Raw genomic sequence first — 16,428 nt, 5'->3', positions numbered from 1 at the left:
AAAGCTTACAATACTGCTGTCAATCTGGCAAATACATCCTTGCCAAATGTGCCCTTGCTTGATTTTATGCCCGATCGTATCAACTTTAACTGCTGTTCTGAAGATACTGTTTCTAATTTTGTTTAGGTAATGAAAATGCAATAAAAATGATAAATCAGATCTCAAAGTGGGAGCCCGTGTGACTTTCCATTTTTATAACATTTTATACGTTAGAATTTTTAAGGTCAGACAGAATAATTTGCCTGAATGATTCCTATCCCCAAATCAAACTAATTATTCATATGACGTTTCTTAAATTATTTTTCTGTTAAAACAACCATAGTTTAGCATTAAAACAGTTAACAATTTTAGGTTTGAATTTGGCAAAATTACCCTTATGCATTGTGAGAAGAAATTCTTACAAAGCTTTTGAAAAATTTTGAGTTACTTCTTGGACAGCAGCTTATGTCTTAAATAAAATGAATTGTCATTACTCTGTGGAGTTTCTTAAACTGTTTAAAGTCTTTAAATACTTTACATATTAAGCTAATGTATTGCTTTTAGCAATAAGTTTAATGATTTTATGAGAGAAAAGATTTATTTATCAGTGGCTTCTGGTTTTTGCTTTGATCAATTAACAGTAGAGATTTTGTGCTTTTTAAAAAAACTGGACTTTAGTGCATGATTTATATGGGTTGAGGGGTCTCTTGGACCCCTTAATTAAAACAAAAAGACATTAAGGATTTATCAGTAGCACTCAGAGCCCTCTAAAGCATGTATTTCAACACAAAAATGTTTGTTGGGGAGACTGAATGCTTGCTGTGCTGTTTTGCATTTTTTTTTGTCATTGTATCTTCTTCCCTTGAGTCTTGAGATGGTGTAAATCAATAGCAAAGAGTTTGTGTGAACAAAAAGGTAATATCACATAAAATACTTGAGAATCCAAGAGGGTATGGATTATCAGGTAGTACTTGCATGCTGTGTGTTGTGCATAAACATGAAGAAAGGAAGGATGGTGTTTAATATTATGGGACCATGACATAATTCACTTCCTTGGGAGAACTTCTTTCAAGACAAACATTAACTCATTCACAACTGCTCTGCTCTGCCTGAACTGGAGGGGGAAAACAGTGGCATATTTTTATAAAGTCATTTTTTTATCGTGTCATGTTGCAGCAGCCTGAGCTTTCCAGCAGCTACTGCCCTTTGTGAGTGGCAATAAAGAGAGTCCCTCACTCTCAGTTACGTGGAAATGCCCCTTTAGGGATAGCTCAGAGCTGCATGAATGTCACTTCTGTAGCAGCCACCAACAGACACCTGGGCAGCAAAACCAACACCACTTTAAGGACTATTCAATATTATAACTGTCCCTAAGCGCTCTGCTCACAGGTGAGTTCCTACCAAACTTACTGTAGTTTCTGTTTGCAGATAAAATGTTGCATAAAATACGTATACAATGATTTTTTGGGGGGTTTTTTTGTTTGTTTTTTTTTTTTTTTTGTCTTGGATTGAAAATGACTTTGTTTCTTTCCAGGGGTATTTTCTCACATTTCATTCACATCAAAGACTGATTTTTGAATTAGTTTGTGTGAATCCTACTAAGGGGAAAAAAATAAATTCTATGCATATTTACTGAAATATTGCCTTCTGAGCCATAACAATTATTATTAACATCAAAGAAGGTGAAGCAAAGCTGTAACATAAGTAATTTCTTAACATGTTTAACGAAGGTAATGGCTTTTGAAAGACTGCACAGGTTTAGAGATCTTATGCCTGAGCATCAGAGGTGTCCTCAGTGCTGCCTGTTTTGAATCTCACCCATTCACAAAGCAATGTGGTGCCTTGCAGTTGTCAAACTTGGCAACATCTGTTTCCACAACAGAGCTAAGAGAGGTAATTCAGACTCTACACGAGCTGTTATCTGTTCTTACCATGACCAGGTGTGATGTCAAAACAAGCACCATCAGTCCTACCTGTTAAAGAGCAAGATAGGTCTTAGATAGGACTTGTGTTTCCATGCTTCCATAGGAATATGGAATTGAATTATATTAATTTATTAGTCTGGAGTCTTTGTGTGTATTTATTTATTTACTTTCACATTCATGAACCGCAATCATCAACATGCTAATATTCTCTTTGTTAAGAGAGGATGACATTGAGGTGTTTCTGTTATCAAATTTAAGAATGAAGGGATTGAGACCCACCCTGCAGATAAAGACTTGGGGGTGAAAAGCTGGATGTGAGCTGGCAATGTGCACTCACAGCATGGCAAAAATGAGAAAGGTGGCCAGCAGGTCCAGGGAGGTGATTCTCTCCCTCTACCACACTCTCATGAGATTCCACCTGTAGTTCCTCTTCCAAGTCTGCAGCCCTCAACAAGTCCTCAGCATGGAACTGTTGGGCTGGATCCATAGGAGAGCCACAAAAACAGCTAGTCTGGAACACCTCCCCTAAGGAGACAGCTGAAAGACTTGTGGCTGTCCAGCCTGGAGAAGGAAAGGATCCAGGGAGATGCTAGAGCAGCCTCTGGTACCTAAAGGGGGCTTACAGGAAAGATTTTTTAGCAGGGCCTGTTGCAATGAGACATGGGATTGTGGCTTTAAACTTCAGGCTAGACATAAGGAGGAATTTTTCTCAGTGAGGCTGGTGAAACACTGGAACAGGTTGCAGAGAGGTGGTGGCTGCCCCATCCCTGGAAACATTCACAGTCAGGTTGGACACGGCTCTGAGCAACCTGATCTACTTGAAGCTGTCCCTGTCCATGGCATGGGAGTTGGAAGGAGATGACCTTTAAAGGTCCCTTCCAACCCAAACCATTCTATGATTCTTTCCTATATGAGATTGCAAACTATACCTTTGGGGCTGAAAAACAAAGCAAGTGTTCAATTAATATTCATATCTAGAAGTTTTACTGCAAGTGTAGATTGTGCTTGAATACTTAAGAAGTCATTCAGGAGTGAATCAATACTAATTATTGTAATCAGGAGGGTTAATTAGCTGAAGATGCTGCTGATGGAAAGTTCACTGCTTACAGCCCTGAAAACACCTAAGTTGATGAAATCTGAAAGCAAGATGTCTAAGAGGACTTTGTGTGGAGAGAAACGTTTGGCTTTCCTTTGGCATTTCAAGAGCCAGTCATTCCAGAGGGGAAACATAACTTGTACTCTGTATTTTGCATGATATTAATTCAGGGGGTATTAGAAGATGCAACTAAATTGGTCGTGAAGATATTTTGTGGTCGTCTCTCAATAAATGCAAGTACCATTTTGGATAACCTGTACTGTCTCTGCTGCATTCATTTGTAGATTACCATAAATTAATATGGATAATCTTATGCATTTGAAATCTGGTTCCAGCACTGTTATTTGGAACAGGTTGGGTTTTTTTTTTCCCCTGTGCTCAGGCACAGGGACTTTACATGGTATGTGTACATAAATTGCACATGCTCTGTTAGTAACACACACATATTTCTGTGTGCACACATACATGTGTGCACTTAAGTTTAAACATTTTTCATTGAGGGTGTCTGTTTCTATAATCCTGGGCCCTTAAAACTCCCACTCAGTTTCCATCTGCAAAACAATATTCAACTACATATGATTCAAAGGATAGTTATTGAAAAAGTAGTTCATGAAATTTAAGTTAGATGATAAGAAATCAAGACTGAAATGATAGAAGAAAATCCTTTTCTTTTCCCTCAATTAGTTGTGTTTCTTAAAGTGAACATTACTGAATTCAAACAAAATCCAGTTGTACAAAACCTTTCTCACAAGTGACTTGCAAGAAGATTTTATATTTAATGCTGGGTGTTTGGGATTTGCTTTGGTTTTTGTTGTTCTTAGGTTTTATTTTGTTTTTTTTTTTTCCTCTTCCCCTAGTTATATCTCTTAAGGTTATAACCAAGACAAATGTCTGGATGTTAATTCAAGAAAGAAAAAAAGACTACAGAGACCCCCTCCCTCTCAGTCACACACACATACAGAAACCCCCCAAGTGATGCTTTCAGAAGAGAGAAATTCCATTTCAAAACACATCCTTCTTTCCTTTCTAATGACATTAGAGATTATCACGTGCAGGTGCTATTTATCTTTGCAACTGCTTTCCTATGACTGTTTTACTGCTTCCAACACATTTACTTGTATGTCAGCCATAGGAGAGGTAACTGAAAATGGCAGTTGTTGGGAAAGCATGTCGCCATGCCTGGAATGACATGCATTATCGGGGCAGCAGGAGCTGCTGGCTCTACAGCCCATTTCTACTTGACCTGCAGAATGATTGGCTGCCTGGGATGGTGATGAATCACTGGAGTTTATGAAACAAGACTGCTGGCATCCTCACAGAGGAAATAAAAACGGGATTTTTTTTTTCTCCCCTATAACATTCTTGCTGTGGCAAACAGCTTTTTTTTTTTTTTTTTTTTATGTTTTGTTTTGCTTCTGTGTTATTTCACCCTGCAGCAGAAGTAAATGTGTCAATTAAAGTCGCTTTAGTACTGTTCTCAGCAAGTTAATGATGCACTGAAGGTTAACTATCATTATTGGATGGAAGTGGGCAGGAATTCTCACAATTTTTGTGTAAATCTTGATCTGGACTCTAATTTTCTCATCTCTCACTCCAATCTTGAGACTGAGATAGCATAACTAGTAATCAGCTCAAGCAGGATGTAAAAAGGATTTCAGCTGCTCCCATGCACAACTTTATTTTCTCTGATAATGTAAGGATCAGTGACCATTCCGTGGGCTAATATCAGTCAGATCCATCTTCAGCATTTCTAAACTAATGACTAAAATGACATTTCTGGAAAGCACTGACTCCCAGATTTGCACTCACTTTCTAGGTGGTTCGTGAAATTATATTGTGCATTAAGCCCACATTACTGGATTAGGCTGTTATGAGCCTGTGCTTGCAGGGAAGTGCTGTGGGGTTGTAAATCTGCCAGTGCACTGACAAGGCTGACACAGCGTGGATCACAAGCTGCCCTGTAAAATGCAGCCAAGTAAAAATGATCCTTCTATTTCAATTAAAACACCCAAAAATTGTGTTTGGGGCTGGGGAAATGGAGAGAACTACTTGTTTGTAGCACACTCACGATGTGCTACCCTGTGTCCCTTATTCAGATAAAACAACCTATTGTGAAGTTAACTCTCTAAATCAAAGGAATAAAATTACCAATAAAATTGCTCAGGAAGTTTTAAATACAGTGTTTATATGAATGTAATGCTTTTTACTGTTACATGAGGCAGGGTTTTTCTCAACTCTCATGGTTTGCTGCCCAAGTTTTTTCTCCACTAGTTTTGAAAAGCAATTTGCATGCTCACATCGGCAATTAGACTTTTCTACCTTCCTCTGAATAATTCAGCTGCTGCTGGACACTGCAGAGGCTGCAACACTCTTGTTATTTAAGGCACAGCTTTCCAATGCCCCTGGTGAAACAGAGGAGGGCAAACTTTAACCAGGGAGAAGGGCAGCACAGGGAACTGTTGCTTGTGCCCCTCGGTGTGTGAGGGGTGAATGCTGTCCTTGCTCTGGAGTTCCCATGGCAGCAAATCAGCAGGTCATCCTCAAGAGCAGCCTTTGAGGATGCTAGACAACAGTCTGTCACCAGGAGCAAGAGAGAGCAGAGAGTTTGAGGAAGGGGGAAAATAAATCCTAGAAAATCAGAGAGAGGATAGCGTTTCCCCTATTCCAAACAGAGGAGTGAAAAGTAGTATTCCAGCACAGACCATCTGGAAATTGAACCTTGCACGTGCAATACCTGTGGATGATAGGATGGCTGTGCTACAGAGTGAATTTAAGATTCAAATCCTGCACCTGCCCTCCCTGGAAGCTGCAGGTCAGCTTCTGAGGGATTGAGGGCCTCTAGAAAAGAAACAGAATTATCAGAAAACTTAAAATTTTAGAGACTCTAAATTCAACGCTACAACCTCTTGATTTAATTTCCCTTCTCTTCTGCCTAAAAAAGATTTATCTTCTGCTAAACTGTTAGGAAGAGGCACACTCTGAAGCCTGAGAATTTGCCTGCATCATTTCAGCCCACATTTAATTTTAATGAGAGAGTTATATAACCCCTTTTAAAAATAACAAAACACTAACAGAACTGCATTGGCAACACCAGGTGTTCTGCAGTGCTGCTCCAATGAATCATATGGAGATTTGTCTGTGCACGGCTGATGAACATACATTAAACTCAGTTAACCTTCACCCCTGAATAATGCAATCCAAAGTGACCAAAATTTTTCCTGAAGAGCCTTTCTCACAAAGCAGAGCCTAACTAGATGCTTGCCCCAGGAACATCATGGTTCCAGCACTTGGCCCTTTACAAAGTTTTTGCATCAAGGGCTTGAGTTTTTCCTTTAAAAGTTGTAGATGAACTATTGTGACCTTTCAAAGTAACACACTGTGTGTTAAACACTAAGTTGGGTGAAATGTTTTGGTTCAGAAAAGAAAATCAGTCTTCCTCTTTGTTGTACTGAGCCCCAAATCCCTGAAAATTGTAAAGAACAGCACATTTAACAGGTATCTGTGGGAAAAAGAAACATGTGACCTCATCAATGTTCCTTTCAGACAGAGAATTTGAGGGAAAACTGAATCAGTGATTTAAGCTTGTTAAACATCTTGGTTCAGATGCCATTCTTGACTCTGGAAGTCCCTCAGCCACCAGCTGCTGCAAGGTGTGAAGGATCCCTTGCCACATCCATGCTCTCTTTCCACCCCTGTCAGAGGCAGGGTCATGGTCCAGGTGGACCTTTTGATCTGGCTTATGTGGCAATTCTTACACCACTCAGTTAAGGGGAAAAATCCCAAACCACTAAAACCAGGCATGGTGCAGTTTTCTGCACATCCAAATGCCTTCTAGTTACTGCAGGAGCCTTTTCTTTATGTCCTTCCTGTCTGATATTTGATGGTTTTTATCTGGGAAACAAAGATAGCTACTTTGCATATTTTCAGGGTGATTGTTGAGGATTGACATGTTTGCTAGGCACTTCATGAACAAATGAAAAGAGAAGACCTGTGAAATTTCCTACCTTAAAGATGCCACAATTTGAGTTTAAGGTGAAATCCAATCATTTGCAGTGCAAAGGAAAGAAAAACACGTGGTAGAAGTGAATGAAAAGGGAGGATGGAGGTTAAGCTCATAAGGATCCTGCTGCCAGAAGTAGAGTGCAGTAGGTTAATGCAGATATTGTAATAAACCCAACATGTCTTTACACTTTGTTTTCAAAAATAAGTCTCCTTTTGGCTTCTCAGCTCTTTTGATGTCCCTTACTCTTATTCTTTCTTTGCTGATGCCACATTTGAGCTTCACACTTACCTTTGCCTGTGGCTTTTGGAGTTGGAGATGCCCTCCAGCATCACCTCCTGACCCAGGCCATCCTCACCATCTACTTCCCCTATCCTGCCTCTCTCCCAATAATCATTCTCTCCAGGCAAAAATCTCCAGAAAACTCAGATTTATATATAATAAGAGAGTCTTTTTTGTCTCCAATAGCTCTTCCTTTGGGTGTAGATGGCAGGGAGGAAGGTTTTTTTGTTACAGTGGGATTTTTCCTCTGGTCTTTGAAGGCATAGGTGGGGCTTTTGCATATTGTGAGGATGGAGCAACACAAACACAAGCACCAGATGTGTGATTTCTCCTAAGCCATAGGTTTTCACATGAACATAATATAATAGCCTAATCCAAGAATATTCAGTTGTCTCTTCCAGTTCTGATTGGAAAGGTGCCTTTTTTACCATAAATAACACATCTGCTCTCTAGTGGGAAATCAGGCCTGCCCAGTGATTGCAGTACCCCAGTTTCTCTCCTTTTTGGGTAGTAACTGTTGATAGTTAGCAGGTGAGAAGGTAAGGTAGTCCATAAAAAAAAAAAAAAAAAAAAAAAAAAAAAAAAAAAAAAAAAAAAGTCAGCATCTGTTGCCAAGTCAAGATAAGACTGGGTTGACAAAAGTCTTGATCTTGTGTCTATATGCACAAGGCACTAACACAAAGGTAGCAGCTGTGGAAATGCTCTCCAACAGGACTGCAAATAAATAACAGGATGGTAAGACCTGGTCTTGCAAAAATTTGTTTTTTGCTGCTTTACTTCAGTATTCTCTAAATGGAGCAGAGGTTACTGGGCAGCTTCTGCTCAGCACAGCCCTGTGCAGGGTTGGACCTGAGGGTGATATTTACTGCCCCATGTATTTGGGGCTGTTCACAAAGGAGGGTGTTCCTCTAAATTAAAGTCCTTTCCAAAAACCCCTCCATTCCATGTAGCATCTGCCCTGTGCCATGACGTTGCCTAATTGTTTTCGGAAAGATTGAGTTATTACCCACAAAAGGGAACAAAGGCCCTTTACCCACAGTGGGATGAAATCACCTCATCACTGGTATAAAATAGGAAGGGGGAAAAAAAAAAAAAAAAAAGAGAAGCGAGTGGGAAGTTTTACTATAGCAACCAAGTTTACATAATATCAATGCGCTTCAAGTGAAAGCTCTAGAATTACTTAATTTGAGGGACCTTTTCACAGGGCTAATTTTAAATGACGTTTATTTCTGAAGATTACTGAGGAGCTACAGTAGCCAACGGAAGCGGAGGGAGCCTCACAAGCACTATTTTAAACACTTAAAATCCATTGATCAGCTTTAACCGATATTTTCCTTTTTTCAAAAGGATTTCAGTTATATGCAAGTTATTTTATTTCTCAAAATGAGTGGAAGGGTGCTGCGTGTTTGGTTTTGTAAATACAAAATCCCTACTGAAAGGTTAAGGCTTCATAATTCAAATTTTTATTCAATGTTAGACATAACTGACAAAGACAGTTTTGTTCCAGGTAATGGTGAAATGGTGTAGAATTCCATCCATTACTTTTTACCATTCAAGGAAATGCACTACTTTTTGTCTAATTGTTAATTATTTTTACACCATTCTGTAGTTGTGCCCAAATGTGCTTTGTTTTGCTTTTTCTTCATGCCCCCCTCCCCTTCTTGCCCCTCCAGAAGTCTGCTACTAAGATTTAGGCTGATGGGCTCCCTCCCTTATGGGCAGGCTGGCTCACATCCCACCACACAAACCAAAACTCTGCACTGCCTGCTCTTAGTCACACCACTACCTCCAGGCTCATGGCTTGCCTGGAAGGTTATTTCTTTGTGAAAGATAGCAACCACCTCGTTTGCATTCCCTAACTCTAGCTGGACCAGATTCCTGCTCCCCCTGGCATTAGTGGAAGATCCTGAGTGATTCCACTGGAGTTATTTGAGCTCGCTCCAAATTTACACCGCCGTCGTCGCTGAGCTCTGCTTCTGCTGCCTCTGTTAGAAACTTGCTTTGATGCCAGAGATAAGCTGAATCCTGAGCATGTTCATTGGCTTAGGGGGGAATAAAGCAGAGGATTTGAACTCTCTTCATACTGCCTTGCAGGCTTGGGAGAGAGTGAAGTCATTCAGAAACTTTCCCTTGAAGTGCTTCCAACAGTAGCATTTCCTTGGCCCAAAACTGGGGGGCCAGTTGATTGGAAGAATGGCAATTAAGGATAGAGTGAGGAGGGGGTCTGGAGAGGGGACGTGATGTGAGCTCCACACTGGATTTGTCTCTGGGATCTGGAAGGGAAGTGGTGTCTGCTCTCTTTGTCACTGAGTGAAGCGGTGACATCAGAATTAGCTCATACACACAAGTCACTTGTTCAATCCTGGCCTTCTGCAGCTGAACTTTTTGGGTGTTTTGGTTTGTTTTGTTTCTTCTCTGAAGAGGTGTGCGATTTTCAAAGGCTGAGTTGTTTGGAGAAACTGTATGTAGCTCTGTGTTTGAAAAGCCACTTGAATGGTGATTAATCTGCAAAGGTGTGGTGGAACTTCTTCAACTGAGGGACAAAGAGTAAGTGAGCCAAAGAGGGTCTGGACCTCAGAAATGAGGGGAGGAGGGACAGGAGGCAACATTTGTAGCTGAAATAGGATTAAAGCCCGAGAACTGATGATTCCAGTTTCTAGGTTCCTCCCTCAAAACTGCCATATGCTCCACCAGTTGAAAAAGCTTAATATTGGAGGGCAGCAGTAATGCAGCTCCTCTAAGCCAGTGTTAAGAGCCATTGTCTGATTTATGCTGTGAAAATAAATGCAGTTTCACTTGCCACTCTCACTCCCCATTTCTCTCTGTACTGTAGCAACACATCAGAGCTTCCACTTTTCCCTTAATTTTTAATAGAAGTTGCTATTTTGCACACATGTGCTGGTCAAGAATCTGGCATTAATGTTACAAATAACAGAGATGAGCCTGTAACAGTGTGTGAAACATTCAGGGTTTTTTGTTTCTTCCCACTTACCCTCTGCCATCGAGAGTTAATTCATACACAGACACTACATAATTTATGTTTGAGAACCAAATTATTCGAATGCAGTTTTTCCCTCTAAGCTCTCCTTGAGTCGTATCTCGGTATCTTTTATGGAAAGGGTTTCTTTTTGCATTTGACCCTGTTCCTGCTTCTAACTTTTAAATGGCAAAAGCAAATGTGCTTTGAAAAGTGTGTTACACTGTAGTTGTTAAATAAAGCAATAACCTATGCACTTGTAATGCTTTCTCTATGACCTACTTACATACTACTTCACCCTCCTTATAGTATGATTAAAAGCTGCTTTGAATCCACTATTCCCTCAAGGGATTTGAGGCTAGAATTTAACAAACTGCTGAGAAGGCTTAAGTCAGTAAGAGGGCTTCCCTACAGCTTCTTCCAGCTAATTCACATGTAATTAAAAGGAAAATAAATATTTCAAAAGAACATACGTTTTAATGAAGCATTTTTAAGCACTTACACCTTGCATAATGGGGCAAATTTATAAAGATCTCTCTATTCCATATGCAGATTTTAAGCAAAATTATTTGTGATCCTCTCCTCCTCCCTCTTTGCATCCTGTGTGAAGCGTGGATTTACTTTTCAGTCAGCAGCAGTGGGACTGTGGTCCTTAGAAGTGACAGGCTGGTGAGACTCAAGTCCCTTAGATTTAGCATGTACCAAAAAAACTCATGATGAAGAGGTGCAGATCCAGCCTCACAGAGGGCGAACTGGGGGTGGAGACTTCTTAGTCAAAAGAATATCTTCACTGAGCTGCCTGTATTTATTCTGAGCTGAAACCTGTCCCTTCTGCAGTGGTAAGATTTTGAAATTGAAAGTTAATCCAACTCTGCTCTGGGCCGGATTAACCACCATGGAGGCCTCAGATCAAAAACCAGGTGGCTGCATCCAGCTGGAGAAAGTTGTGCCGGTTTTTCCTTTTATTTGGACTTTGCACTTAATTTTTTTATCCACTGTATAGTCAGTCCTACGCTGTGATGGATGGGTGGCGTAAAGGAATCATCATGAATTTAGTGAAGAGCAGCCATAGCTTTGCTTTTGTGCTTTTCTACATGGATGTTTAGGTGCCATGGTGATGAGGACTATGTGAACATATAGAGCAGAGCAGATTAATAACACTATAGATATCTGTTCAGGATTGCAGCTGTCCTACGGGGATTATGCTGAGGGCCAAGTGAACCTTTTCTTTCTTTAGACTTGCAAAGTAGGCAAAAATTTTAGCAGCCTGAGGGTTTTGGGTTTTTTTTCCTTTTAACTGTTTAGAATTGGAAAGTCTCTTAGTGCAATAAACGGACTTTAAAAACTTGACCTTCTGTATTTTTTTCCTACTAAATGTCTGATGGTCAAAATGCAAATAAAACTTGGCCTGACTGATAAGACATTTTCTATGGGTCAATTTAATTTTTATATTAGAATGCTCTTTGAAAAGTTTAAGCATAGTAGGTATTAATTTGCATTTGTTACTTTTTGCAAGTGTTGATTATCCATAACAAATCAAATTATGAAACCTAGAGAGAGATTCAGCTGGAGAAGCACACACAATGGAGAGGAACGTTCTGTCTGTCTAGACTGCTCAGATCACTTAGTAATCTTCGTAAATATGTTAATATTCTTTTGCCTGGAGCGGCTTTGCACTGAAGCAAGTAGGTCTTGGAGATGGAAAGGAAAATTCATACAGATTTTCAGGGGGCGGTGGTGTGGGGGGCCCCTCCAGCTATTTGTATGTGTGGAATTTTGTGTGCATCCTGGTGGTGACACTTCTGCGTGCGGCCAACTCCGAGAGCAACGAGGTTGGGAGCGGGTTTTTTGGGAGGTTACAGCCACGAGAAAGGATTTGCCGTCATTAGTTATTTAAATCCCTCTTTCTGATCACTGAGGACAGAGTTACTACCAGCCTCTCGCCAGCCAGTAACATCACTCCGAGCATTCAAAACACCGCCAAGGTCTGCATGGCAGGAGTTTGAGCGCAGACAGCCCGCACCCAGAACCTGACCAAACCTTCCCAGTGCTCCCAGCCGGGCTGGGGAGCGCCTGAACCCTCCCGAGTGCGGCGGGCAGTGCCCGAGAGAACCCGCCCGTGTGCGGCGGGCAGTGCCCGAGCGAACCCTCCCGTGTGCGGCGGGCAGTGCCCGAGCGAACCCGCCCGTGTGCGGCGGGCAGTGCCCGAGCGAACCCGCCCGTGTGCGGCGGGCAGTGCCCGAGAGAATCCTCCCGAGTGCGGCGGGCAGTGCCCGAGAGAATCCTCCCGTGTGCGGCGGGCAGTGCCCGAGAGAATCCTCCCGTGTGCGGCGGGCAGTGCCCGAGAGAACCCTCCCGTGTGCGGCGGGCAGTGCCGCCGGGGCTCCGGGGCCGCTGCCCCCGGGCCGGGCTCGCCCCCCTCGGCCCCGGGCCGGCAGCGCTGCGGAGGCTCCGGGCGGGTCCCGGCAGCCCCGGACCGGGCCGGGCGGAGCAGCGGAGCCCCGGGCGGGCAGCCCCCCGACTGCGGCCCGGCAATAGGCCTCTCCCGGGGCGGCGGGGGCGCAGGGGTTAACGGGGAGCCGCAGCGGGGAGATGGCTCCGCCTCCCCGCTCAGCACCTGGCGCTCCACCGACAGTTGCCTCAGCAGTCGATTTCGGAGGGGATTGGCGGAAAAAACCGAGAGGGGGAGAGAAATGTGACAACTGCCGGGGCTGGCGGCTGCCGCGGGGAGGCCTCCGCACCTGTGCCTGCCGCTCCGCCGCCCGGCGCAGTTGTGGGATCCGCCGCGCCCCGCCGCATCCTCCCGCCGACCGCCGCGGCGCCCCCGGAGCCCAGCATGACTTCTTCGTTCAAGCTGGATTTCCTTCCGGAGATGATGGTCGACGGCCGCTTGCTGGTCTCTGACAGAATGTAAGTGGCGGCGGGGTTTGCCGGCGGGTCCCCCCCGCCCCGGCTGCGGGTACCGCCCGGCACCGAGCCCCTGCTCCGGCCGGCTCCCTCCGCCCTTCCGCGGGAGGGGAGCGGCGGCTCCTGCCCCCAGCCACCCCCTCCTTCCCAAGTCACTGGTGGTCTCCGTGTCGTGCCCCCTCCCGGGTGCTCAGCGTCCCGCAGGTCGGTGCCGGCGGGCGCGGGGGTTTTCGGCTGCCGCTGATGATGATGATGATGCAACGTGGAGAAACGCGCATCGCTGGCGCGTAGCTGAGCGCTCTCCCCTCCGTGCCCAGCGCAGCCCTCCACAGACACCTGTCCCCTGCACCCAGCCCGGACCCACCCGTGTCTTCTAACCACCCCTCCCCGGCAGAATAAAAATGCCCCTGCAAATTTTCATCAGTTTTAAAATTCAGATGAAATGCTGAGCATCCACAGGGAGTACCAGGCAGAACGCAAGGATTTGGCTGGGGTTTTTTTCCCCCCCTATACCGTCCCCGACAGCTGCCTGGTACGGCGAGTGTTAATTAGGGTGAGGATGGTTGTTTTACCTCCACTTGAAGTTGGGATGAGGTGTACTGGAAGGCGCTGAGTGCTGGAATTTCAGAAGGAGAAGTATTCCCCTAGCCCGGCTCTGCTCTGTTAATCTCGGTCTGAAAGTTTCTATTATCATCCTCTTGGGCATTGCCAATTGACAGGTATTTTCAGGTAACCTAAGTCTTGTATGAAAAAGTAAAAGCTAGAAATGATGAAATAGACATCTGCTGAAAGATATGAAGTGTGAGGACTGTGCGGCATTGTTTTACAGTATCCAAAATATCTTTTGTTTTGTTGCTTTTTCTTCTTCAGGATGACAAACGTGGTTTGAGTTACATTAGAATGAGGCGAGAGGCTTTGGCATTGGCTCTGCACTGAAACTGTTCTGGTTGAGGCAGCGCTTAAGTTACAAGTGTAAATAAACCCGTGTGTGCAGCAGGGAGCGTTACCTGCAATTTGCACAAATCAGGTTGCATACTGTGCCCCCATCTAAGGCTATTCAAACTTTTATTGCCTTTTTTACTGACAACCAAACTTTCTCTGAGGTGGAATGCTTTCCTTTGCACCAGCAGCGTTCTGCATGGAGACATTCAGTGGTGGCCAGTTGTTCAGACAGCTGAGGTTTAGTGAGTGTGTGGGAGAGGGGCAAGAGTCAGGGGGGAAGCTACTTGGTGCAGATGACTTACACTATTTTTACAGTCCTTGAAGGACAGCCAAGTGTGTAAATGCTGCCTCTGGTCTTAAATTTGTGATCTTAAATTCGAAAGAGTTCTGTGCTGTGTTTCGCTCTTCCCGTTGTAAAATTCCGGGTTTTACTGGCGCTAGTCAGTTTTGGTACAAGTGCTGTCAATTTCTGCCGTTTTGCAGAAAACTGGCAGAGGTTTGCCCATTATGTACAAAGTAGCAGCTGAACATTGGTATATCTTGCTCTGCAGCCCTCTGTAGAGACCTGCCACAGCCAAACTGCTCCTTATTTTCATCATCTCAGCTTTGATTAGACTTTCTACCTGCTGTCCTTCCAGGCAGTCAGAAGAGATCCTGCTAACAAACATCTCCAAGCTCAAAGGCACTATTAGCTGTGGCTGCTGATGCCCTGTTGTCACTTAAGCTTGTATAACTTTATCTCAAATTTGCCCCTCGAGGTGGGGGAGTACCATGTCAAACTCTTTCTTCTGCATTGCTCTCTTCATAGTCCTTTTCTCTGTGAAGCATCCATAATATATTTTAACACAGCTTGAAACACAGTCAGTGTTCATTAGATGCAGAGCTTAATGTGTGTCCAAAGATACAAAAATTAGTCTAGAGAAATGTCAGCTCCTAAGTGGGTCTTGAAATACAGAAGTTTGATAATGGAGTTGTTAAATGCACACGTCCTTGTAGGGTTGGTGCTGGATCCTCATGCATTTTTGGCAGGGGGAGGGGTGACTAAGTAATCTCTTGAGTGGGAAAAAAAACTTTACCTCCTGTATCATCAGTGGTCGTGATGTGAGCTTCTTCCTTGCTTTAAACCTTGCTTTGCTGCTGGTCTAAGTAATTGTGGAGATGGTCTGATTTCAAGGGATCGTGTGTCACGCATGCAAATTAATATTGAGGCTAAATTGCCATGAACTAAGGGAGCTTCTATGCCTAACAAAAATAGTCTTGAAACTAAATGCTGTGTGCGAGATCTTTGCTGCGCTGCCTTTCTAACACTCTGGCATTCGCTGTTTAGAACCATCTTTATCTTGTCCTTCTTAGCCAAGTGGTAACATATATTTATTTGCAAGTCCCCAGCTCTCTGGACTCATCAGTGGTGAGGAGGATGCAGTTTGATTACGCATCAGGGGTCAGGGGCACACGAGCACCTTCCCCTTTCGTGGCCCCCCAGGCGAGCGCCGGCAGCGCTGGCGGGGTGGGGGCAGCATCCGAGAGCACGCTCCGAGTTACCACGCTGCACAAAACTTTTAACCTTGCCATCTGCTCCAGCCAGTCCGTGTAGCTCAGTTCAGTCACCAGCAGAAAGGAATTTCCTATTTTAGAGCAGGGCAATTAGCAAAATATATGTGTAATGCTTCTCTTTCACAGCACAAATTGGCAAAACTAGATTTTCCTCCTTTTGATTTTTTTTTTTTTTTTATATGCTGGTGGCATATCAGATGTTTTAGGGAATTGGTAGCATACAATATCACTTGCACATCTTTGCAAATTTAAAAAATCATTTGTAAAGGGATTTACTTTCAGAATCATCCATTATTTCATTGAGCGAGAAAAAGCGGATTTTTCAAGGAATAACTTTCAGTGCATACCTAGTGTGAAAGTTAACCACCAGCCTGATAACTGCAAAGTTAAAATGCTTTTACCTCTGTGAGAATGTTAATGGCTCTTAAATGTTGCTTGCTTTCAAATTTCACTGCTGTTACTATATAGCTAAGCAGAAATAAAATAGAATATCAGTTCCATTGAGCATAACTGTGTATAATTAAACTATATGCATGGCATCAGTGTACCTGGTTAGTGACTGAATGGCAATTTACTAGTAAAAATTAATTAATGACATGGCATTGACAAATAGATACTCTAAGATATGAAGCATAAAGATGCATGAACTTCTGTTCTTGAGGACAGATGGCAAGCTGGATGCTCTAACCATGGTAAAAAGAGCCCTGCTTGGTGAGTGCTCTGGGAAGGACCAGGAATTGTTTGACTGCTGTCGTGCACTGCGGGG

The 16,428-nt window shown here is 43.4% G+C and overlaps 1 protein-coding gene across 16 annotated transcripts in view; it reads left to right on the top strand.

Moving 5' to 3' along the window:
• CELF2 (CUGBP Elav-like family member 2) overlaps nucleotides 1-16,428 on the top strand; it is a 536,651-nt gene that overhangs the window by 286,729 nt on the left and 233,494 nt on the right. For 3 of the 16 annotated variants that reach the window (XM_079304447.1, XM_079304434.1, XM_079304445.1), the window contains exon 1: nucleotides 12,878-13,169. The exons of 10 other annotated variants lie outside the window; for them this stretch is intronic. In XM_079304447.1, the coding sequence (XP_079160573.1) occupies nucleotides 13,096-13,169 (74 nt within the window). In that variant the 5' untranslated portion in view covers nucleotides 12,878-13,095. Of the gene's footprint in view, nucleotides 1-12,861; nucleotides 13,170-16,428 lie in introns of those variants that run through there. 3 more of the 16 variants (XM_079304448.1, XM_079304433.1, XM_079304435.1) reach the window with 3 other exon arrangements.

The sequence above is a fragment of the Erithacus rubecula genome (assembly GCF_903797595.1).
Source record: "Erithacus rubecula genome assembly, chromosome: 4".
In the NCBI taxonomy this organism is placed as follows: domain Eukaryota; kingdom Metazoa; phylum Chordata; class Aves; order Passeriformes; family Muscicapidae; genus Erithacus; species Erithacus rubecula.
The sequence above is the reverse complement of the archived record's forward strand: the minus strand, read 5'-3'. Positions and strand labels throughout refer to the sequence as shown.